The sequence below is a fragment of the Heloderma suspectum genome, chromosome 9, assembly GCF_057233095.1.
Source record: "Heloderma suspectum isolate Gila_16-S chromosome 9, 16-S_ref, whole genome shotgun sequence".
NCBI classification, from domain to species: domain Eukaryota; kingdom Metazoa; phylum Chordata; class Lepidosauria; order Squamata; family Helodermatidae; genus Heloderma; species Heloderma suspectum.
The window spans coordinates 5,958,666-5,983,342 of NC_139466.1; the positions used below are offsets into that span (position 1 = coordinate 5,958,666).

A 24,677-nucleotide genomic window follows, 5' to 3' on the forward strand; every position below is an offset into this window, starting at 1 on the left:
GGCCAGTCACAGACTCTCAGCCTAACCTACCTCACAGGATTGTTGTTGTGAGGATAAAATGGAGAGGAGGAGGAGGAGGAGAATGTAAGCCGCCTTGGGTTCCTTGAAAGAGGAAAAAAGGCAGGATATAAATGCAATAAATAAATACAATAAATAAATAGTTTTGCACAGAATGTGTTCTTTTTAATGCAGAGAACATATCAAGCACTGCCCATAAACAGAAAAAAATGAGGTGTCCATGTAAGAGGAAAGGCAATACATTACAAGGAGGGTCATAAAAGAACAGGTAGGCAGGGCTGATTTTCTGCCAGCTGTTGCAGAGCTCCAAGAAACTTTTAAGGAGAAGCACTTCAGAAGATCAGGATGGTCCTGTTTATGACACCTGAGCACTGAAAGCATCCCGCAACAGATCTTTTCATTTTCAGCAGCAAGAGATTGTATTGGACTGCAAGGAAAATGGACTAGATTGGGCAAACTTTGATGACAGATTTTATTAGTTGCGTCTCTGTCAGGTAAGGTTTCATTCATTTGTTTGCTTGTTCGTGTGGCAAAGCAACTTGTAATGACTTCATTTTAAAAATAAATAAGTATGTGAATTAAACATGTGTTGGTTAAGAAAGATGTTGACATGCAAACCTGCTGTTATTCTTATGTTCTAACCTTGACAGAGTAGGAAGCTGCCTCACATTCCTTGGCAACTCTCGATAGGGCTGGAAAACTCCTGCCTGAAACCTGGGAGAGCCACTACCACTGACTGAGTTCACACGACACGGCAGCCCAGCATGGGCAGCCAGTCATGGTGGGTTGTCGTGCCCTCTCCACAGGATGGCTTAATTTTTCAAACAAGCCACCCTGAGAACCCATGGCTTGTTGTAGGGTTGTTCATACCCTTGGTGGGTTGTCATGTCATCCTAACCCAGGAGAGAGTGATTTCATCATGGGTTGCTGGGATTGGCTACAGAGCTGCTTGGCAAGAGTGGCAAAAAAGCCCATGCCACTCTTCACGATCTTGCCAGTGCCATCTCCAGCCTCCCTGGCCAGTGACTGCCCCTCCGCCAATGCCCAAACAGCAATTTGGAAGGACTGTTACTCGTTCACCACCTTTAGATCTTTTTTGGTACCTCAAAATTGCACAGATGAGGTCGTATTTTTTAAATTATTATTATTTCCCTTGTTCTTTCACAAGTGCATAAGAGTGTACTTTTAGCTGTCTGATATGTGTAGATTTGCCCGGTTAATTTCCTTGTATGTTTCAACTGTCAAAGGGAGTCTTGAAGCAAGTGGGTAAGGTATGAGGAAACTGACAAGACGAGACTGCATATAGGCTAATTTCCCCACACTTATGATAGACTGGGGGAGAAATCATAGTAAATAAAAGGATGGACCCAGTAACAGAATTCAGAAGCACTGTGTTTCAGTAGATGTGTGCAGTTAAAAAACACACCAAACCCTGAGAAGTCGGCTGCATGGGATGGAGTAAATGGAGCCCCATAGGGACAGGGGCACTGTAAGTACTGCTGATGTGGGTGCCCCATTTGTTCCACCCTGTTCAGCCACCCTCTAAGGTTTTTTTTTTTTTTTTACTGTCAAGAATACTTGCACAAATTTAATGACTGGGGAGTAAATGGAGGGGAAATTTGCTCAGATTGAAGGCTGGGAAGTACACAGAGGGAAATTTTACTGTCAAGAATACTTGCACAAATTTAATGACTGGGGAGTAAATGGAGGGGAAATTTGCAGGGAAATTTGTACACCTGCAGTACATGCTCCGAAAAGGAGCTGCAAAAAAAAAGTGTGTGTGTGGGGACAAATAACACCTATTTCTGGACTAGCTGGAGACTTGGGGAAGTGTTGAATGGGAAGGGGACACTGAGAAGTGTCAGTTCAGCACTGAAAAGTGAGAGGATCACATTGCCAAGGAAGAGATATTGTGCCCCCCACCTTGATGCACTTACTCCGTCCAACTCCCCACCATTTTTAGTGCTTCTGAATTGCGCTTCTGGGTCCCTCCTTTCTCTTACTATTATTTCTCCCCTGGTCCTTTGCAACGGTGTGCAAATTAGCCCATATGCAGCCTTGTCTTATCAATGTCCTTATACGTTACCTACTCCACTTCCACACTCCCTTTGGCAGCTGAAACATACAAGGAATTGACCGGGCAAATCTACACATATTGGACAGGTAAAAGTGCACTATTGCGCACTTGCAAAAGAACAGGGAAAAATAATTCCCTGAATTATGAAGACATTTGCGTATTCCCAAAGCACCAAGAACAAAAAAGGTGGTGAGTGAAAAGGGGTAGCAATCATATCAGGGAGGGGGCTGGGACGAGGAGACAAGGGTTCTGCCGCAAAGGTGCCTGAGGTATGTGCCGGAGCTGGCTGGATGACTAAGGGGGAAGGAGGAAGAGAACAAACCACCGCAAGCCCAGTTGTCTGTTGGGGGTACTGTGGGTTGTTCAGCGAACAATCAACTCACTGCGGCTTATTCGCAGTGTGAACCCGCCCAGTCAGCGTCCACGGAATCAGATGAAGGGTCCGACTCAGTGGAAGGCAGTTTCCTCTGTTCCTGTATCAAGCCAGACCGTTGGTCCATCTTGCTCAATACTGTCTGTGCTGGCAGAAGCTCTCTGGAGTTTCAGACAGGAGTCTTTCCCAGCCCTACCGGGTGATGCCAAAGTTGACCGTGGAACCTTTGCATGTAAAGCAGGCACTCTGTACTACCGAGTTAGGACCACTCCAATAAAACGGTGGCATTTTTAAAAACTGCGCCTACCAATTCTTTATGGAGGTGCCTTGCAAGTTTCAACCTAACGGCAGCAAATGTGAAAAGGAAATGCAAACCTAGCCTGTCTTGTGCAAGTTCTGCGGCCATGCATCTGCTCACTGCATAATGGAAGCAAGATGAGGAGAAGAAGACACGACTATGGAACCCCAGTTTCTGACATGGGCCCAGATCACAGACTGGTAACAAAGGTGGCTGCAGGACTAGTTGATGCTTTGCTTGGATCTAAAGGATCTTATGATCAGTCTCGGCTCTAAGTTTTTGATGGTTCATAGGCAAGACACCACCAATGAGCCTCAGTGAGGTCTCCCTTCTCACCGCCATGATCCCCATCTGCTATGGCTCCTCCTCCTCTCTCTCACCATTGCTCCCACTTGCTTGCTTGGCAGGCAGAGTGAGCAAGGAGGCCGTGGCATCTGCCTTCTCACCACCTTCTCACCACCACCATTGTCTGGGCCAGAGCAAGAGGCGGGTGAACAAGTAAGTTGCAATGGTGAAGAGGAGGAGCAAGTCCAGGGGGCTCTTGTCAGTGGGCCCCTGCTGGGTGTGGGCCCTTGGCCTGTGCCCAACTATGCCTGCCCTTGATGCCGGCTCTGATTCTGATCAATAAGAGGTCGGCAAAACACAAAGGCACGGTATGTTCGAATTAGATGAACAGAGCCATAAAACCTTTATTGCTTCATTAGTCACTGGAGTGCAAACTCTTGAATAAAAGGCTGTAAGCATCGGCCATACCCATAAAAGTCATTCTTATGGCTCTGTAAGCATGAGAATTGCAACAACTGGGATAGCCCTGGATTCTTTGCTGTATGTTTTGGGTTAACAGGATTATTTTGTCCCTTCTGAAAAAATCAAACAAAGACTTTCCAACTGGGGTGGGGAGAGAGAATGAATGTGCCAGTAAAACTCAGAAGGGATAGGAGTAAGGGTCAAAGATTAAAAGGAATACTATTACATGTGCTGGAGGACTATATCACAACTATAGCTGCCATTCTAAATGGTGTCCTGGTGCACTGTGAGAAAGCTGGGTGTGCCACTAGAGGCCTGCTGATTAAATAATTGCCTAATTAGTTAAATAAGTTAAATAATTAATATGAATCTCCAAGAACCCATCTACCCACACTTCTCCCAGTTTGAATTAATCACCCCTCCAACAGTTCTATCAGCTGTGAAGGACAGAACTTCAAACAGCTTGAAGTGTCTTTGAAGAAGGGAGAATTTATTTATATACTGCATTTATATCCCACCTTTGCTCCAAGGAGCTCCATGTGGCATATATGTTCCTTCATGGTCTGTGGCATACATGGTCCTTCTCTTCCCCTACCCTTTTCATCCTCACAACAACCCTGCAAGGTAGGATAGGCTGAGAAACAATGACTGGCCCAATATAGGAAGCGGCCTTATCCTGAGTCAGAGCCTTGATGCATCTAGCCCAGTATTGTCAGCACTGAGTTTATCCTGACCTCCTTGGAGATGCTGAGGATCAAAGCAGGTGCTCTATCACTGAATGTCACAGGCAGGGATATATTGGCATATAAGACCAGAGAGATAAAGGAAGGAAAGTCATAGAGGGCTTTGCTTGTGTAAGATACAGGAACGGATACACCATAGCCCATCACTGCTTCAGAGTGCCTTGCTTTCCTTCTCTAGAAAGTACCCAATGAAATTATCTTCTGCCTTTCAGACCACATCTTGAGGATGAGAGAACAAAGGTGGAATGTCAGCGGGATTTCTCCACACAAGATGCTTTGTGGCCTGGTCTTCGCTGTCATGGCCTTGTTCCCTCTCTCAGGTATAAACTTCAGTGGCAACACCTGAGCCAAATCTGGGTGTGCCACCTCTTGCAGAGACCCAGTCATTGTTTATTTGCCTACAAATTCAGATGTGTGCTCATTTCAAGGCGTGCCTTCTGTAATCAAGCTCCTTGTGGGCCTTGCACAAAAAAGTCAAGTCGCTTCTCAGTCACTAGCTCCGTGGATTATTGAGGTTTTCCAAAGCTTAAACCTGAGGGGCCAATTTCAAATGTTCAGGGAAGCAAACACAGTTGGAGTCTTTCCCTCCTGTGCAAAGCAGGAAGTCTTCATTCTCCACCAATTCCCCTTCAAGCTGAAATCCCACATCCCTCAAACTTCAGGATCAGCTTTAAAGCTATGTTCCACGAACAGAACTCCATTCATGGTTCTTGAGACCTAACCTATAGTACAGTGCCCATGGATTACACCACTTTGGGACATAGGTGAGAGTTTCTACAGCTGAATGCTCCCACATGTAAAAAAAATCAAACTGATCCCTTCATATGAAAAACTAATATGCCTTGACACACTAGCTTTCCATGTGCAGGAAGATTTTGACACAAAGAGCCCCTCAAATGTATGACCCCCTCCTTGCAATTTGAAATGTTTCAGTCCATGCGGACTGTACCACATACTGCAGAATATCTGAATCTATTCCAAGTGTCTTCCAGAGGTGACATAAGAAGGCCTTTCCATTTGTGCTTTCATTTAATACAGGGGTGATTAACCTCTTTCAGGCTGCGGGCCAAATCCAATTTCAGAGACGCTCTTGGGGGCCGTGTTCCAGTGGTGGGTGGGGCTAAAGGCAAAAGGGGTGGGGACAGAGTACAAAACATACCAGCACATTTTAGCTTAGAACAGTTATTGCCAACAATGAAGCCTTAGAAGGCATTTCAACTTTTTAGAATGGGGAGAAAAAACATGCAAATGCCTGAAAATCACCCAAATGATCAGTGTTCAGGGGAAAGGGTTGTGGCCAGCAAAAGGGTGCATGGATTCTGGGGAACCTGCAGAAGGCCGGATTGGGACCCCAGGAGGGGCAGATTTGGCCCACAAGCCTGAGTATCTCCACACCCTTGATTTAATGGCTGGTCATTAAATCAATGATGATTTATGATGAGCAAAGATCTGCTTTAGTGTTGGAGACACCCACCCACCACAGCATATCTGCACATCACATCTCTGTTTCCTAGCCAATATGAAAATAACTTGCACCGGCAAAGTTGAGCCTACTTGTTGTATAACTTCAAAAGCCTATTTCTGAGTTATGGGCTTTGAACTCTGGACTTCCTCTGAAGCTGGAAGAAGCGGCTTACTGTCGAGAATTTTCAAACATTTCCCCACTTTGGCTTTCCTTTTTTCATAAAGCACCACAGCATCACGCTGCTGTTGTCTCCGATCACGTTCTGGGGAAGGCGGTTTGCTCTTGGCTGTTCTGACCTAGCTTGAGATAAAACTGGGGTGCTGAGGCTAACTTTCATTACTCACTTCCAAGAAGAGTCTAGCTCTGGGCCAATAACTTCAGGGGGAAAACTGCAGAGGTTTAAAGTCCTTTCCAAGCCATGTGAGTTGTTCTGGCAGACAGACTGGACCCACAAAGAGAATTCAAGGTGTAACAAGGATGGAACTACTAGAATGGAATCCTACAGCACAGCCTTTCCCAGCCTGGTGCCCTCCAGAAATTTTGGACTACAACTCCCAGAATTCTTGGGAGGATCAGCCATGCTGTCTGAGACTGATGGGAGTTGAAGTCCAAAACATCTGGACAGCACCAGTTTGGGGAAGGCAGCTATAGCAGGGATGCGCAACTTGTGGCCATCCACTTGGAATACTGTGTCCAGTTCTGGTCACCTAAAAAAAGAAATTGTAGAGCTGGAAAAGGTGCAGAAAAGAGCAACTAAAATTATCAATGGGCTGGAGCATCTCCCCTATGAGAGAAGGGTACAACAGCTGGGATTGTTTAGCTTGGAAAAAAAGAGGGTAAGGAGAGACATGATAGAGGTCTACAAAATTATGCATGGGGTGGAGAATGTGGATAGGGAGACATTTTTCTCACGCTTTCAAAATACTTGAACCCAGTGGGGTCATCCTATGAAGCTGATTGGTAAGAGATTCAGGACAGATAAAAGGAAGTCCTTCTTCACACAGTGCATAGTCAAACTGTGGAACTCACTACCACAGGATGTAGTGATGGCCACCAATGTGGATGGCTTTAAAGGCGGGTTGGACAAATTCCTGGAGGAGGAGGCTATCAATGGCTACTAGTCCTGGTGGCTATATGCTACCTCCAGTATCAGGGGCTGTATGCCTATGTACACCAGTTGCCGGGGAACATGGGTAGGAGGGTGCTGTTGCACTCATGCCCTGCTTGAGGGTTCCTGGTCGACAGTTGGTTGGCCACTGTGGGAACAGAATGCTGGACTAGATGGACCCTTGGTCTGATCCAGCATGGCTCTTCTTCTGTTCTCATGTTCTTAGATGTTTTGGCCTACAGTTTCCATCAGCCCTAGCCAGCATAGCCAACGGTGAACTATGATAGGAGATGTAGTCCAAAACTTCTGGAGGGCATATTAAATGATATAACCTACTTGGAGCGAAACAGGTTAAGATCAAGACATCCAGCCATTTCTACCACTAAAGCTCTTCTAGAAGATGATTTTAATATCCACAACACGTGGAAATAACATTGGCTAGGAAACTGCCCTCCACAATGCCGAAGCTTCCCCTACATCTTGGAAAAACCACCTGGATTTGACCAGCCCCGTGCGATATGGACAACCTTGAACCGAATTCGCATGGGTCATGGTAGATGTGCAGATGCCCTTTATAAATGGGGCAAAACAACATCATCAAATTGTGACTGTGGGGCTGAAAAACAAACTATCCAACATATAGTGACAGAGTGTCAAAACCGAGCCTACAGTGGAGACTTTGCTGATTTCCTGGCTGTGACAACTGAAGTAAAAAACTATATCTGTAACGTAGACATATGTTTGTAATATTCCTGTCTATATTTTACATTTCACTTTTCATATTCATTATGCTCTATGTTTTTATTGTAATGCGATGTAAATGTGCCATACGATAAATAAATAAATCTGGAGGGCACCAGGCTGCTGTAAACCAACCTTGTCCAACCTGGCACCCTCCAGATGTTTCAGACTACAACTCCCATCTGCCCCGACCAATGGTAAGAGAAGATGGAAACTGTAGTCCAAAAGATTTGGAGGGCCTTGGGTTAGGGAAGGCTGCTGTAAACTAAGCTGATGCAAATGCAGCTGAGTTGCCCAACTGTGCTTTAGCATTATCTGGCTGGAACCACAGTCAGCAAAAATTACCCTGCTAGGCATGTGTGAGCCGAGGGTTTAGCTGCATTAAATCATTGGCATTTGCTAACTCATAATGACACTGTTGCCCCCATCAGAGGTGGCACCAGTGGTGGGCATTCTTGGGCAGTTGCTGAGGCCCCGGTGGAGAGACCTCTCCTTGATGCCCCTTGGCTCCTCTTCCACCTCCCCATCTGTATAGAGGTAGATGGCACTGAGCTGCTCCTTCTTCTGGGGTGTGTAGCTACAGCAGCTCCTAGTGCCATCACTGTTTGGTCAGGCAGTTTGAACAGTGACAGCAGTAGCCAACACCCGCTGTACACCCTCTACCTCTGTACGGAGGAGGGGAGCTCTCTGCATGGGGCATTGTGCCCAGAGCCTTCATTAAAGCTGCAGCTGGACTACCCTACAGCACACTTCCCACGCCCTGTGTATTGTGCCCTCTTACTTCCAAGAAGCATGGGGTGAACGCCTGCCATTCTGCCCCAGCGCAGGGGAAAACATGGACTTTGGTACTTTGATGCTGCAAAATCCAGCATCTTGAGAGCCTCCACATTTGTGTAAGAAGGAAAAGCAAGTTTCCACGCCTGCAAAGGGCTGGATGTACATGAGTAATGTGGAGCAGAATCTCTGAAGACGAAGGGTGGGGCCGAGTCATGGAATTCAAGGGGAAGGACTGCACGGGAGAGCCGGCTTTGCATGCAGAAGTCCCCAGTTCAATCCCTGGTATCTCTAGTTAAAAAGGTCTCAGGGAGCTGATGATGGGAAAGGCCCTTCTTTGCCTCAGATTTTAGAGTGCTGCTGCCAGTCAGTGTGGAAAATACTTTGATTGATGGACTGATGGTTTGACCTGGTTTGACATGAAGACAGCTTCATGTGTGTGGGCCAAACCCAGATGACTAAACAGGGAGGCTGGGGGATGAAAGAGATTTATCAAATGAAGCATGTTGTGGAGAAAGCAAACAGAGAGAAGTTTTTCTCCCTCTCTAGAACTTGGGATCATCCAATGAAATTAATGGGCAGTAATTTCAGGACAGGCAAACCTGATGCCCTCCAAATGTTTTGGATTATGATAACTCCTATTGTATGCAGAAGGTTCCAGGTTCAATCTCTGGCATCTCCAATGAAAAGGGTCAGGTAGCAGGTGATGGGGGAAAAGCTCTCTCTGCCTGAGACCTTGCTGCCAGTCAGAGGAGACAATACTGGGCTTAGGGATGTCCATTGCTTGGAAATCTGGCCCTTTTGGGGCTTGATGGAGTTCTATTGCCTGCCTGACTCAGCTTGCATTTGTGAGATGAACTGCAGGTTTTCCCTGAATTTTTTTTGTTGGGCTGCAATTTGCACAAATAGAGATTTCTGCAAATTGCGGCTGTAATTTGTGTAATTTGCAGCTGTACTTTGCATAATTTGCACAAATGACAGGCATTTGCACAAATGTCGGAGGTCATGTGCACAAATCGGAAAAACGTGGAAAATTCCCTATCTGGCCTGACTCGCTACAGACTATGTTGGGCCAGTTAGCGGAAAATGGACCGAAGTCCATGGTTCCAAACTGAGGGAAGCTCACGGAACTCCACCCCCTAAGCGGATTCCTCCAACATCTCTAACTGGGCTAGGTGGACCAATAGTCTGACTTGGTATAAGGCACTTTCCTATGTTCCAGGAAAGGCGCGATATCTGCATGGCAGCTGTATAGTATCAGTCTTCTGCAACTTCCTCTATTCCCCCTTTGACGCTAAAGAGGATGCTACACAGACTCTGAGATATGAAAATCCACAGTGGGACCCTGGGTTTAATGATGATGCCAACCCTTGACATTCAGCGACTTCTGCTAATCATGAAGGCAGCCGCTTGCAATGCGTCACACGAAAATCAAACAATGTTTACATACAACAGGGGTTTAGGTGAAAAAGCAACACGCCCCTGTTGCCAATCCGTCATTCGGGGCTCACCTCTTCTTGGAATTGGTGGGATATGCATAGGCTGCTTCTGCAAAATCCCCAGTGTTCGCAAACTTCTGTGTGAACTGCAAATAACCTAGTAAGATTTACAGCCTGGCAACGCGGCCAGGGGATTTATGATGCCCTCTGGGCAGGGCTGGCATGGGCGTGGTAATGGAGGGATTGGGAGAAATTGGTCAGGAAAACAGCTTTGAGCTTAGAGCAATAAAGTGTTGCTCAGCATTTCCCCTTTCAAAGCATTATCTTTAATGACAATGATAAACATGTTAGGTGGACCCTAATAAGGGAGCCTTCTCCCAAGCTGGTGTCCTCCAGATGGGTTGGACTGCAAGACCCATCATTCCCAGGCAGCATCCCTGCAATAGACCATCTGAACATTTTTATGACTGCTGAGGGGGTAAAGAGTGTTGTTGTTGCCATCACCATCATTTCTGTACCACCCTGTAGCTGAAGCTCTCTGGGCGGTTTACAAGGATGAAAATCATTAAAAATACAATATGCAAAATTTAAAAACATTAAAACACACACAGACAATATACACAGACAACATACAGTATATCTAAAAACAACTTTGAGCAATCAGCCAAACCATAAAACAAACCCAGGATCAATTAAAATGCATCACATGCTGCCAAATACCTGGGAAAAGAAAAGTCTTCACCTGGCACCAGAAAGATAACAGTTGGAGCCAGGCGGGCCTCAACAAAACGACGTATCTGTTGTTTTCAGATGTTCACTTTGTTTGTGTTTTATTAACATTTTCATATATTTTAATTTATTTACTTTTCTTCTTATGTTCTCTAATATTTTAAAAATCAGAGTTCAATTGATGGTTGCAGTGGCCATCAGCTACATAATAAATCGATCGATTGAATGAAAAATGATACCATTCTTTTCTCTTATTTCTCTTGCTTGTACGCATATATTAAAAACAGAAACAGAATCTCTGAAAGGGAAACAACTGGTTTTATTGGGACGAACAAGCAGATACGCTTCCTTGGCTGGTCATGATATCCCCGAACTGTGCATGTTTACTGTGTGTATTGATCTGAACAAGACAGAAGAAAGCATTGGTACTTGGACGCCGTTTTCCTATGATGTCAGCAGCCCTTCCATGCACATCGGAGATGTGGAGTTGGCCCTCTCTGTCAATAAGTCTATCCTGCAGATCTTCCTTTTGGGCACTCAGACCGAGCTGGGAAAGGATTTCTTGCCCTATAAGATGCACCAAGTATGCTGTGTATGGGATGGCCACAGGGGCCTGTTTGAGCTCTTTCACAATGGAAACAAGGTGAAAAATGTAACTCTCCATAATACCAGTCACAAATGTCTGAAGCCCAAAGGGACTTTGGTAATGGGACACCTGCACAAGAACCACAACGGACACTTTGTCCTGCTTTCCTCCTTCGTCGGCATTCTGCACTATTTCCAAATGTGGGACCACGTGAGAGACCAGCAGCAGATGGCAAACTGTGATGAGGGGAATGTCGTGAGCTGGCAGGGCAAGTACTGGTCCTTGAATGAAGTAAGAATTGACTCCGCCCGGGACCAACGATGCGGTGAGTGTCGTGCGACACCTACGCTGATAAAGTAGAGGTGGGGATTTGGCCCTCTTCCAGCTCGAGGGCCAAATTCACTTTCAGGGATGCTCTTGGGGCCACATTCCAGTGGTGGGTGGGACCAAAGGAAAAAGAGGGTGGGGCCCAAAACACAAACAAGAGAAAAATACCAGTACATTTTAGCTTAAGGCTCGTACTGCCAGTAACCGAGCCCCGAGAGTGGCATTTCAACGTTTTGGAATGGGGAAAAGCCTGCACAAAAGCCAGGAAACCACCCAACTATAAGTGGATAATCAGTGGTCAGGGGAAAGGGAGTGGGGACCTGGGGAAAGGAGCGTGATCATCTCAGGAACACCAGAGGACTGGATTGAGACCCCAGGAGGGTTGGATGTGGCCTGTGGGCTGGGGTTTCCTGTCCCTGCAATCAGGTTTGTAGATGAGGCAAATTCCATGTTACGCATAATTAGACAAGGAATTGAGAATTAAACTGCCAATATCATACTGCTCCTATGCAAATCTATGGTAGGACCACACTTGGAATACTGTGTCCAGTTCTGGTAACCACACCTAAAAAATCATATTGTAGAGCAGGAAAAAGTTCAGAAAAGGGCAACTCAAATGATCAAGGGGCTGGAGCATCTCTCCTATGAGGGAAGGTTACAACAGCTGGGATTGTTTAGCATGGGGAAAAGGATGGTAAGCGGAGACATGATAGAAGTGTACAAAATGATGCATGGTGTGGAGAAAGTGGATAGGGAGACATTTCTCTCCCTCTCTCAAAATACTAGAACCCAATGGGGTCATCCCATGAAGCTGATTTGGGGGAGATTCAGGACAGATAAAGGAAGTACTTCTTCATGCAGTGCATAATTAAACTATGGAACTCGCTACCACAGGATGTAGTGGTGGCCACCAATTTGGATGACTTTAAAAGGGGGTTGGAGAAATTCCTGGAGGAAAAGGCTATCAGCGGCTACTAGTCTTGATGGCTATGTGTTACCTACAGTACCAGAGGCAGTGAGCCTATGTACATCAGTTGCTGGGGAACATGGGCGGGAGGGTTCTGTTGCACTATGTCCTGCTTATGGGTTTCCCATGGGCCACTGTGGTTGGCCACTGTGTGAACAGAATGCTGGACTAGATGGACCCTTGGTCTGATCCAGCAGGGCTCTTCTTATGTTCTTATGAGTCGCCTCCAGTTTCCATACCTGCCATTTTAAACAACATACAGTGCTGAAGACAATCTCTTCTAAGGGTCATTCATTTAGCAGGGCATTTCTTTCTGAGAACAGGTCAAACCTTGCTTCTCCACCCACTTTTCTGTTTGTTAAAACTGTGACTAAAGCGGAATTTTCCAGATCCTGGTGGGTGGCAGGGCTGTAAAGTTTATTCATGTCAAATTCCTGCCAGAGTGCATGAGAGCCCATGCTGTAAATTTCCTTCCTTACTCTTTATGGCTCCTTTCGACAAATTTAAATTTATTTATGAACAACCTATGGTACCTGGAGCAGATAATAAGGAGTAAGCACAAAGCATGAGAAATAAAAGGGCTGGGTTGGATTTATAAGAACATAAGAAGGGCCTGCTGGATCAGACCCAGGGTCCATCTAGTCCAGCATTCTGTTCACACTGTGGCCGACCAGCTGTTGACCAGGAACCTACAAGCAGGACACGAGTGCAACAGCACCATCCCACCCATGTTCCCCGGCAACTGGTGTACATAGGCATACAGCCTCTGGTACTGCAGGTAGCACATAGCCATCAGGACTAGTAGCCATTAATAGCCTTCTCCTCTAGGTATTTATCTAACCCCCTTTTAAAGCCATCCAAACTGGTGGCCATCGCTACATCATGTGGTAGTAAGTTCCACAGTTTGACTATGTGCTGGGTGAAGAAGTTCTTCCTTTTAACTGTCCTGAATCTCTCCCTAATCAGCTTCATGGGATGACCCCACTGGGTTCTAGTATTTTGAGAGAGGAAGAAAAATGTCTCCCACTCCACATTCTCCACACCATGCATAATTTTTATGTGTTTGCATGGCTACTGAGGGGCCTGTTTTGCTGTAGCAGAATGAGCCTCTAGATGATGGATCTACCCAAAAGAATCACATGGTACAGTCCTCCTGGGACTGGAAGTGGTTCATGCTGCAAGTGTATGGTTTTATTCCATATCCCATGGAGCTAGTCTAGAACGGCTTGGATGTAACCTTGCATGCTTATTTTTTGTGGACAGGGTTTTTTTTTTTTTTAAAGCCAAACTAGGTACGATGTTAAGTGTATCTTTGCACTTCACATGCAGTGTTCTTTTAAAAACCTAAGGGTAGCATTTGCATGGAGAAGAAATGCCCCATTGGCACCAATGGGAGACTTCCCCTCAAAGCAATTCCCCTATTTTCTTCAGGATTGCAGCAGGACAGAAAAGGGTTAAATCCTTCCTCCACGCCTACTTGGTCTGATCCCCTTAATTTCCAGCCCTTCCAACCCTGGCTGATGCAGTTTTAATTTTGAAAAACCTGCACAAAGACACATTTAACATCACGTCTAGTTTGGCCCTTAATCATCTAAAATTTCGGAACAGGGATGGCTCCAGGATATGATAGACCCTGAGCAAGTAGGGTGGCCATCTGCCCTACTTTACAGAGGGCAATCCTCTATATGAAGACTTCCTATATTGAAGCCCGTGCACTCCTGTGGGTTTCCTGTGAGCAGCTGGTGGCCACTGTGTGAACAGAATGCTGGACTAGATGGACCCTTGGTCTGATCCAGCAGGGCTCTTCTTATGTTCTTATGTCCAGTTCAAGTCCAATTTAGGGTGCAATCCTATGCATGTTTAGGCAGAAAAAGTCCTACAACTCCCAGTATTCCCCAGGCAGCCATGCTGGCTGGGGAATGCTGGGAGTTGTAGGACTTTTTTTTTCTTTTCTGTCTACATGTGCATGGGATCACACCCTTAAAGATAAAGAACCCTAGCAAGATGAGAGAGCACGGGTCTTGAAGTTACCCACCAACAGTTTGCATCTGGGCAGTTAATTGGGAAGGCACACAGGTCACCTGGTCACCATCTTTATTCATTTACAGAATTTATAAACAGCTCTATACCTAAAAAAAAAATGATTGCGTGGTGAACGGTAAAGAAAAAAAGAATTAAAATATTTAAAATCAACTTTATCATCTCTCTCACTATCGTGAGATAAGATGTATTGCATTTCCATTTTTCGCGACGGTAATTAAGTCTGAATGTGCATCTTTAGCTATAAATTAGCATATGCAAGTACCTTGCAAATGTTAACAGCGACTAATAGCATGCAGCAGTAGTTTTTTTGTGGGGGAGGGGAGGGCTGTGGGACCCCCACCAATACATGGACTCTTATAGACGCCAGCAGCAGATGCCAGCCCTGATCTCAAAGAAGCAGAACCCCTCCTCCCCAAATCTGTTTTAAATGTAGCCTCATGACAAATGTATTTATTTTTAAACAGATTTATCCCACGTTTCTGCTGCAATGAGCATCCAAAATGCCTTCACAACAACACTCAACAAACATCGAAATGTTGGAGAGTGATACTGGAGCAGGAATGATAACTGAAATAAATCAGCAGAAATGTTAGAGAAAAACAAAGCAAACTGAGCTTCCAAAGGCTCCCTGGAATAAATAAAAGAAGTCTTCACTGAACAGTGAAGGATCTAGTTTTTATTATCCCTATGTGCTATAGCTGTTTTTCCATAGACAAGGCATTCAGTCATGCAATGCCTCTCCCCTACCCGCTTATTGAAGTGGTACAGTCCTGGGAGGGCCGTACCACAGGATTGTTTTGAATTTCTCCTCTGACAGAAGCTTCCTTGCAACTGCCATATTCTTAGACGTGTATATTTTCATTCTTTTTGTATTTATGTACTTTTGTCTCTCTTCAGGAGCAAAGGAAACAAGCTCTGTAGCTCCACAACTCACAACCAAACCACCTGATCCCACGGTTACAGGTATGCACTCTCTGGGAAGGGGACATTAGAAATGTCTAAGGCTGTTTCCATAAACATGTTGACCTTGGTTTCTGCATTTTTGTGATAGTGGCTTTTTGGGGTGGGGTGGGGAGAGCCAGAAAGGTGTAGTGCAACCTTCCCCAACCTGGTGCTCTCCAGATTGGACTACAAATCATTCCCAGCCAGCATGGCCAGTGCTAATGGCCAGCCAATGCCAATGCTAGCTGAGGCTGCTGAGAGCTGTAGTCCAACATATCTGGAGGGCACTAGGCTGGGAAGGCTGATGTAAGAATTAGATTGCTCAACTGAGACTGGGAAGCTCTGAATTCAAATTGCCTTCATTTACAGGGAATCCACAAGACGCCAGGCAGGGTCCTTCCATATGCAGTTACTTGTTAAATTTATATCCCACCTTTCCAGCTGAAATGCCCAAGACAACTAACATTAAAATACACAGCAAATAATTAACACAACAACAATGGTGAATTAGCACGATTTTGCTATCAAAAAATGAAGACACCCCCCCTCCCCCAACTATGCTCACCTCCAAACACAATGGGGCTACACAACAGCCTCATGGAACTGTAACTACTACTGCTCAACGTATGAATACAAAACCTATTACTGGATTTGAAGTGAGAACCATATGTATATTAAACAGCAGCGCAGCTGTGACCCAGTCCAGAGGGGTTTAGCCCAGCATCAGTGGCCTATGCGGCGGTAACCTCGAGGTGAGATTACTGCAATGCATTGTACATTGGGCTGCCTTTGAAGACAGTTTGGAAACTGCAGTTAGTGCAGAATTCAGCAGCCTGGTTGTTGACTGGGACTAGGCAATGTCAACATCTCAAGGAGCGCCTCCAGCAGCACCAGACAGGCCGCTCAACAAGATCAGCCTCGGATGGCCTTCTCTCTGTCCCATCAGCCAGGACAGCTAGGCTGGTGAGGACGAGGGAGAGGGCCTTCTCTGTGGTGGCCCCCACTCTGTGGAGCTCTCTCCTTAGGGAACTCCGCCATGCCCCCTCTTTAATGAGCTTCTGCCACGCATTAAAAACATGGTTGTTCAGGCAGGCATTTGGGGTGGGCTAGGGTAATTTTAGAAATGTGATGTTTTTAATATTGAATTTTATTGTATGAACTGTTTTTATTGTTGTACATCGCCCAGATGGGCAATTAATAAATTTAATAAATAAATATAAGCCTGGTTCTGGCTCGTCTGTACTAGTTGCCAATTTTTATTTCCAGGTCAAATTCAAAGTGCTTGTTTTAACCTATAAAGCTCTACATACCTCAAGGATCACTGTTTGGGAACTGACCTTTTCTGTGATGACCCTGTGTTTATGGAATGCTCTCCCCAAGGAAGCTTGTCTGGTGCTGAAATTGCATCTTTTCGGCACCAGGCAAAGACATACTTATTTTCCTAGACATTTGGACATTAGTTATGGTCTGATTTTTGTCGGCTTCTTTTGTGGTGCTCATTCTAGGCTGTGAGTGGGGGAAGATTTTGTGTATTGTGGATGAACCTTTTTCATATTATTATGTTTTTAGATCATCTTTTTATGGTATTGATTTGTATTTGTATTATTGTACTGATTATGGTTTATATTGATTTTGGGAGTTTGTGACCTTTTCTGATATTAATAATGGATTTCTGTATTGTGTTTGTATGTCGCTTTGAGACTGCTTTTTGTGGTGGGAAACAAAGCATAAATTTAATCAATAATAATAATAATAAGAATGCATTATTAAAAATTGATAAATAATAGTAACATCAAGATCATGCTGCAACCTTCCCAGCCTACACCTGTGTCCATGCCTGTTATGCAGGTTTTAGGTAATGATCTGAATTTAAATTATAAGTGGTTAAACTCTAGTGAGAAATTTGAAACTCTGCTCATGCAATGAAACATCTTCTTTAAAAATAAAAAAAATCTGCAGCATCTAATGAGTTTGATTGACAGATTGAGTCAAGACAAGAACTTCTGATAAACCAATGTGTGTTTGTCAAAAATGGTTTGAACTGAAAAGGTTTTACCTTACCATGTGCTAATTCACTATAAACACTGGAAAGGTACAAAAATAATGGGAGGAAATCAGTAGTTAAAGCTTCCCTGTGGGAACAGGTACTGACATACAGGCAATTAAGAGAGGCTATTCAAGGGGCAATTAACAGGCTATTCATATCAAACTCCAGCCAGGATCAACAGGAAGCAATAAAATGGGTTGAACCTGCAAGCAATAAACTTTTAATTGAAGTTGCTGGGCGGCCTTTGATGAATGGCATTTAGGAACATAAGAACGTAAGAACAGCCATGTTGGATTGGACCAAGGGTCCATCTAGTACAGCATTCTGTTCTCACAGTGGCCAGCCAGCTGCCCACGGGAAACTCACAAGCAGGACATGAGTGCAACAGCACCCTCCTGCCCATGTTCCCCAGCAACTGGTGTCCATAGGCATACTGCCTCTGATACTGGAGACAGCATATAACCATCAGGACTAGCAGCCATGTATAGCCTTCTCCTCCAGATATTTGTCAACCCCCCTTTTAAAGCCATCCAAATTGGTAGCCATTACCACATCCCACCCTGTGGCAGTGAATTCCAGAGTTTAACTCTCCGTTTCATCCAAGCATCTCTGGAGCTGGGATGCCACGACACGCTTGAAAACCTTGCTAAGAATGGTAGTTTCCCCCCACTTGCATTGTGGGAAGAAAGTTTAGAAACAGCAAGATCTTCCAGAAAAAAAAAGAAAAAAGTGGTAAATCAACGCCCCCACTTCCTGCCCTGGCCAGGGAGAGCCAGCAGGGCTCTGGAGCCAGCAGAACATTTGGCATGAAATGTCCGTCCCTCCCTCCCACCACGTAGGGCTCCTTCACATGGAGCTTTTATCCTGCGATTGAGATGGCTCCTTCACGGAAGTTTGCGGGTTCTTTACATGACACCGTGACCCTCCAGGGTGGCGTCTCCTGCACTAAATGCCCTTTGTTCCATTTTTAAATAGATCGCAGATAATGGGCTATCAAATTACCCTGCAGTGTTCCACTTCACTTTCCTCCATGAAAAGAGTTAAAGCGGCAAGAAGAGGAGCGAGATCAATGAAAGAGAATGGAAGACTCAGATACGGGGAGAAGGAGGGGGAAGGGGAGGGGGAAAAGGAAGCACGTGGAAAAGGGGGTCGTGATCCTGCATTTACAACGGAAGCAGAAAGCCCCCTTTTAAATGCAGGATTTTAGGCTGGTGTAGCGATGCCCTTATGTTTGCTCTGTAATACAGTGGTACAGCTAATACAGTGGTACAGCTAAAATTGGAACTTGGGGCCCTGCAGCCCATGGGTGCCCTAAACGGCCACCCAGAGAGTGGCAGCTGTTGGGGGCAGCAGCAAACAGGCCTGATGCCAGCACCTGGGCCAGTACCTAGGCATGCTGTTGCCCACAGGGGCTGGCACTGATCAGTGCATCATCCGTCTTCCTTTTTATTAATATCTATCTATCTATCTATCTATCTATCTATCTATCTATCGATCGGTGAGCTGGGCCTTATGTGGTTACAGATGCTCATTTTATTATTTCATTTAAGAAAATATATTAATTGACAATGAGAATCTGCACATACTTGGAGTCTTCATTTTTGAAATCAGGGTTGGCAAACAGTTGTTTTTGTTTTCTGATCTAACGTATCAGGAATAAGTGGTAAAGCATGGAATTGTGGTGTGTGGTGTGGGAGGGTGGGGGAGAAGAGAAATGTTAGTCATATGCTTCACAACTGAAGTAATGCATATGGCTGTCTAAAGGCCCCCCCCCTCCCCCGACTGTTAAGTTCAGGATCTAAAACTACCTAGCTGGACTGCTGCTGTAATATATTTCAGAATATTCAACTGTGTCTGCCAAGGACTCCACTAAGGATTCTACCACATTGACTATGGGAACTCCTGAGATGACAACACTGAAATCCCCACTGTCAGAGGTCCCTTCCACAGCCAACTCTGATGTGGTCACAACTGCACCCCTATTAACAAGAACAAACTCTTACCCTGAAATCACTTTCTCTGGCCATGGCTATCCATGGAGCTCTTCTGAGATTGTTCCTTCACACAAACCCAAATGGACAATGACGAACCTCAAGCCTGGTGAAACTACATCCAGAGCAAACCCAACAACATCAAAACTTGATGGAGGTACGTCTAAGCCTCATCTGAACAGACTAACTTCCCCACGAGATGGGACAACTTGCAAACAGGAGGTGACTGCATCCACTTCTAAATCCAATGGAACCACCACACGGGGTAACCCAACATCTTCATAGAATCATAGAATCATAGAATAGTAGGGTTGGAAGGGGCCTACAAGGCCATCGAGTCCAACCCCCTGCTCAGTGCAGGAATCCAAGTCAGAGCATCCCTGACAAATGGCTGTCCAGCCTCGTCTTGAAGGCCTCCAGTGTGGGAGAGCCCACCACCTCCCCAGGTAATTGGTTCCATTGTCGTATTGCTCTTACAGTCAGGATCCATGTTGGCTTCGAGTCATCACTGCATTGTTTTCAAGGTGCTTCCAGATGGATTGCTTGATCATCTGCTCCAGAATTTTCCCAGGGATTGATGTCAGACTGACTGGTCTGTAGTTCCCAGGTTCCTCCTTTTTACCCTTTTTGAAGATAGGGACAACGTTAGCCCTCCTCCAGTCATCTGGCACTTCCCCCGTCCTCCATGATTTCTCAAAGATAATAGACAGCGGTTCTGAGAGTTCTTCTGCCAGTTCCTTTATTACTCTAGGGTGCAGTTCATCTGGCCCTGGAGATTTGAACTCATTCAAAGTAATTAGGTGTTCCTTGACCATATGCCTATCGATCTCAAGCTGCAATCCTGCCCCTTCAGCCTGTACTTCGCCTTTGCCAGGGGGTCATAGACCCTCTTTTGGGAGAAGACTGAGCCAAAGTAGGAATTGCGCACCTCTGCCTTTTCTTTGTCATCTGTTATCGTTTTGCCATCCTTATTTAATAGCTGAACCACCATTTCTTTCCTCTGTCTTTTACTATACATGTAGCTGAAGAAAGCCTTTTTGTTGCTTTTCGCATCCCTCGCTAACCTCAGCTCGTTCTCAGCTTTAGCCTTCCTGACACCATCCCTGCAATTCTGTGCTTCCTGGCTGTACTCTTCCTTTGTTACTTGGCCTTCTTTCCACTTCCTATATGTGTCCTTTTTTGTTTTCAGGTCATCCCTAAGCTTTTTGTGAAGCCACATTGGCTTCTTCTGTTGTCTTCCACCTTTTCTTCTTGTTGGAATTGCTTGTGATTGTGCCTTGAGAATTTCCTTTTTTAAAAGCTCCCACCCATCTTGGACTCCTTTTCGCGCTAGCATCGCTTGCCATGGGACCTGACTGATCATTGTTCTGAGTTTATGAAAATCAGCTTTCCTAAAATCCAGGGTATGCGTTTGACTACACTCTGCTTTTGCTTCCCTTAGAACCAAGAACTCAAGTACAACATGGTCGCTTTCCCCCAGAGTTCCTGTAACTGCTACTTTATCCACTAAGTCATCCCTGTTGGTTAGGATCAAGTCAAGGATAGCCGATCCTCTAGTTCCTTCCTCTACTTTCTGTAGGAGGAAGTGATCCGCCACACAAGTCAGGAATTTCCTGGAGGGGCCATGTTTTGCAGAATTTGTCTCCCAACAAATATCGGGGAAATTGAAGTCCCCCATTACTACTACATCATGCTTCCTTAAAACATTGGCTATTTGCTTTTCAAAAGTTTCATCCTTGTCTTCTCCTTGATTGGGTGGCCGGTAGTAGACTCCGACCACCAGGTTCCTTTTATTCTTTGCTCCATTTATTTCAACCCAGATGCTCTCGATGGGGCTACCAAGCTCCTCCTCCTGTATTTCTGTGCAGAGATATGTATTTTTCACATACAGTGCAACCCCACCTCCCTTTCTGTTCCTCCTGTTCCTTTTGAACAAGTTATATCCTTCAATTGCTGTATTCCAGTCATGACAGTCATCCCACCAAGTCTCAGTTATACCTATCAGGTCATAATTTCCCTCTTGTATTAAGAGTTCAAGTTCGTTCTGTTTGTTTCCCATACTCTGGGCATTAGTATATAGACATCGAAGACCATGTGCTTCATAGTCTGGCTTTCTTCCTACATGTGTCTGAAGACTATTATTGGTCGCTATCAGAACTGTTCTCTCCGTTGCAGTGCATGCGCCTACGTCCATTGTTACCCGCAACATTACATCTCCCTTCCTCGTAGGATTCAGTTTAAAGCCCTCCTGATGAAGTTCTTCATGCTGTGGCCAAACACATTCTTCCCATCCTTTGTGAGGTGCAACCCATCCCTAGCCAACAGCCCATCTTCCAGGAAGTATAGCCTGTGGTCCCAGAATCCAAATCTCTCTCGTCGGCACCACCTTCGTAGCCAGTCATTCACCTGGAGTATTTTTCGTTCCCTTTCTATCCCTCTTCTAACTACTGGAAGGATGGATGAGAAAACTATCTGGGCCCCAAAGTTCTTGAGTTTCCTTTCCAAAGCTTCAAAGTCTGACGTGATCTCTTCGTAGCTCCGCTTGGCGGTATCATTTGTTCCCACATGGATGAGAAGAAAGGGATACCTGTCAGTGGGCTTTATGAGTGCAGGCAACCTTTCAGTCACGTCTCTAATCTGTCCTCCCGGGAGACAACATACCTGGTGAGTCCATGGGACTTCGCGACATACTTGGGTCTCGATCCCACGCAGCAAGGAGTCTCCCACTACTACCACTCTTCTCTTCTTCTTCTTGTAGGCCTGGGTTTCATCACCTCTGTTTGACTGACCTTTAGCCTCTTGCTCACTCTCATGCAGGTTCCCCCGTGATTCTTCCTCTGCAGGCTATCCTCCAGTCTCATCCGCAAGTACCTGGAATCGGTTCCACAGCTCCACTGCTTCCACTGGTGCAGAGTGGCGTCCAGTTCTTCTCCTAACTGTCACCCTTTTCCAAGGAGTATCCTCTATTCCATTTTTCTTCACCTCAGCATTTCCCACTGCCTCATCTTGCTGTTGCTCTTCAAGCTTCTGGTCTGCCCTTTGCTGCTGTAGTTCCCCCGTTCTGTCCAAGAACTCTTCGTGTTCTCTTATTCCCCGGAGGGTCGACAGTCGCCGCTCCAGTCCACTTACTTTTTCCTCCAGCAGCGTGATCAACTTGCACTTGTTGCAGGTGTAGGCCATGTTGTTCTCAGGCAAGAAAACAAACATTGCACACACCTTGCAGGTCACCACCACTGGAGAGTCTTGTCCTTCCATAGCCTCTTTTCCCTTTTTGTGTCTAGCTTTGTGATTGTTCTAGACTAGCCTGTGCCTGCTCCTCTACTCAGTAGAGGTTAAAAGCAGAGTCCCACTGGTGTGAAAGTGTGTGTTACAAGACAAATAAATGGAAAAAAGTTAGTTAAAATAAAAAATAAAAATAATTAAAAAAAATGTTAGGGGCCTCCCCCTTGACCTCCCCTGCCGAACTCCCCTGGCCAACTCCTGTTTGCTCCCCCTGTTCGCTCGCTCTCTGGGAGCTTGCCTGCTTCTGTAGTCCCTGGACCAGCTGGAGCAGCTTGCTCTGCTCTGCTCTGCTCAGCTGGGAGGCGGGAAACAGACTGAAGCTTCCTGCCCAGTCAGCTGCTGGGAGTACTCAGGCCACACCCCTCCAATTCAGTTGGAGCTCTCAGAAGCACCTGGTGAGCTCACAGCCAATCAGAAGGATAAAGGGCAGCGCCCTGGGCTTCCTGCAACCCACTTGCCTCTTAGCCTCTGTCTCCTTTGTCTCCTTTTTCTCTTCAACCACTGCCACTCCCCTGGCCAACTCCTGTTTGCTCCCCCTGTTCGCTCGCTCTGTTCGCTCGCTCTCTGGGAGCTTGCCTGCTTCTGTAGTCCCTGGTAGTCCCATCATTCACTATATGATGGGGTGATAGCTGAACTAACCTGGAATATGCAAACCTCTAAATATGGCAGGACCATCCCCAAATACACCCTGACTGTACCCACATCCATACCTACCCGTGTGTCATCCACCTCAAAGCATGATGGGAACACACAGCAGCCTTATGGAACTGTATTTACTCACTTGCATATAGCTGGGCCTACAGCAATGCGGACCCTATATATGAATGCTCAGAGCACACTGCCTACACTTACGCCCACACTCATTATGCCGGTTTCAGGTAATAAACTGAATTTACATTAAACAATATGTGGTTAAAACTCTGGTGAGCAGTTTGAAATTCTGCTCATGCAACTGAAAACCATTAAAAATATATCTGTAGCATCCAATTAGTGTGATTAACAGATAGGTGTAAGACAATGCCTTCTTAAAAAACACACGTGCCCTTGTATTTGCCCAAAACAGCATGCTTGTAGATGAAAGATCTTACCTTACTACGGTTGCAGTCCTAAGCATATTTGGAACTAATCCATGTTGCAATCAAAAGAACTTATTTCTGAGTAAACATATTTGCATTGAGACAGTACAGCCCTGTGCATGTTTATTCAGAAGTAACTCCTGCTGTCTTCAGTGAAGCTTACTTCAAGGAAAGTATGATTTCCTGCAATCCTATACACATTTTATCTAGGAGTAAGTTCCTCTGAACACAGCAGGACTTACATTTGAGGAAATATGCATATGATTGTGCTGTCAGTCTCTCTCTTTCTCTCTCTCTCTCTCTCTCTCTCTTTCTCTCTCTCTCTCTCTCTTTGCGAACAGTGCCTGAATATCCATTGGTAGCTCTGAGCTGGTAGAAAATTACAACTGACTTCATTTGTGATGTGGCAGCAAAAAGGCCAATACTATTTTGGGCTGCATTAACAGAAGCATAGCTTCCAAATCCCGGGAAGTGCTAGTTCCCCTCTACTCAGCACTGGTTAGGCCTCATCTGGAGTATTGTGTCCAGTTCTGGGACTTGAAGAAGAATGCAGACAAGCTGGAGAGGGTTCAGAGGAGGGCAACAAAGATGATCAGGGGACTGGAAACAAAGCCCTGTGAGGAGAGACTGAAAGAACTGGGCACGTTTAGCCTTGAGAAGAGAAGACTGAGGGGAGATAGAATAGCGCTCTTCAAGTACTTGAAAGGTTGTCACAGAGAGGAAGGCCAGCATCTCTTCTCCATCATGCCAGAGTGCAGGACATGGAATCATGGGCTCAAGTAACAGGAAGCCAGATTCCGGCTGAACAACAGGAGAAATGTCCTGACTGTAAGAGCAATACGACAATGGAACCAATGACCTAGGGAGGTGGGGGGCTCTCCCACACTGGAGGCATTCAAGACGA

General features: G+C 45.5%; 1 protein-coding gene across 1 annotated transcript in view; it reads left to right on the forward strand.

Annotated features, from left to right (window-relative positions):
* Positions 1–316: 316 nt before the first annotated feature.
* LOC146338379 (adhesion G-protein coupled receptor G4-like) overlaps positions 317–24,677 on the forward strand; it is a gene marked incomplete at its 3' end in the record, with an annotated part of 28,932 nt that continues 4,571 nt past the window's right edge. The window contains exons 1-5 of the mRNA XM_084813270.1: positions 317–512; positions 4,469–4,576; positions 10,800–11,423; positions 15,333–15,398; positions 19,264–19,572. Of these exons, the coding sequence (XP_084669396.1) occupies positions 4,483–4,576; positions 10,800–11,423; positions 15,333–15,398; positions 19,264–19,572 (1,093 nt within the window). The remainder of the gene's footprint in view (positions 513–4,468; positions 4,577–10,799; positions 11,424–15,332; positions 15,399–19,263; positions 19,573–24,677) is intronic.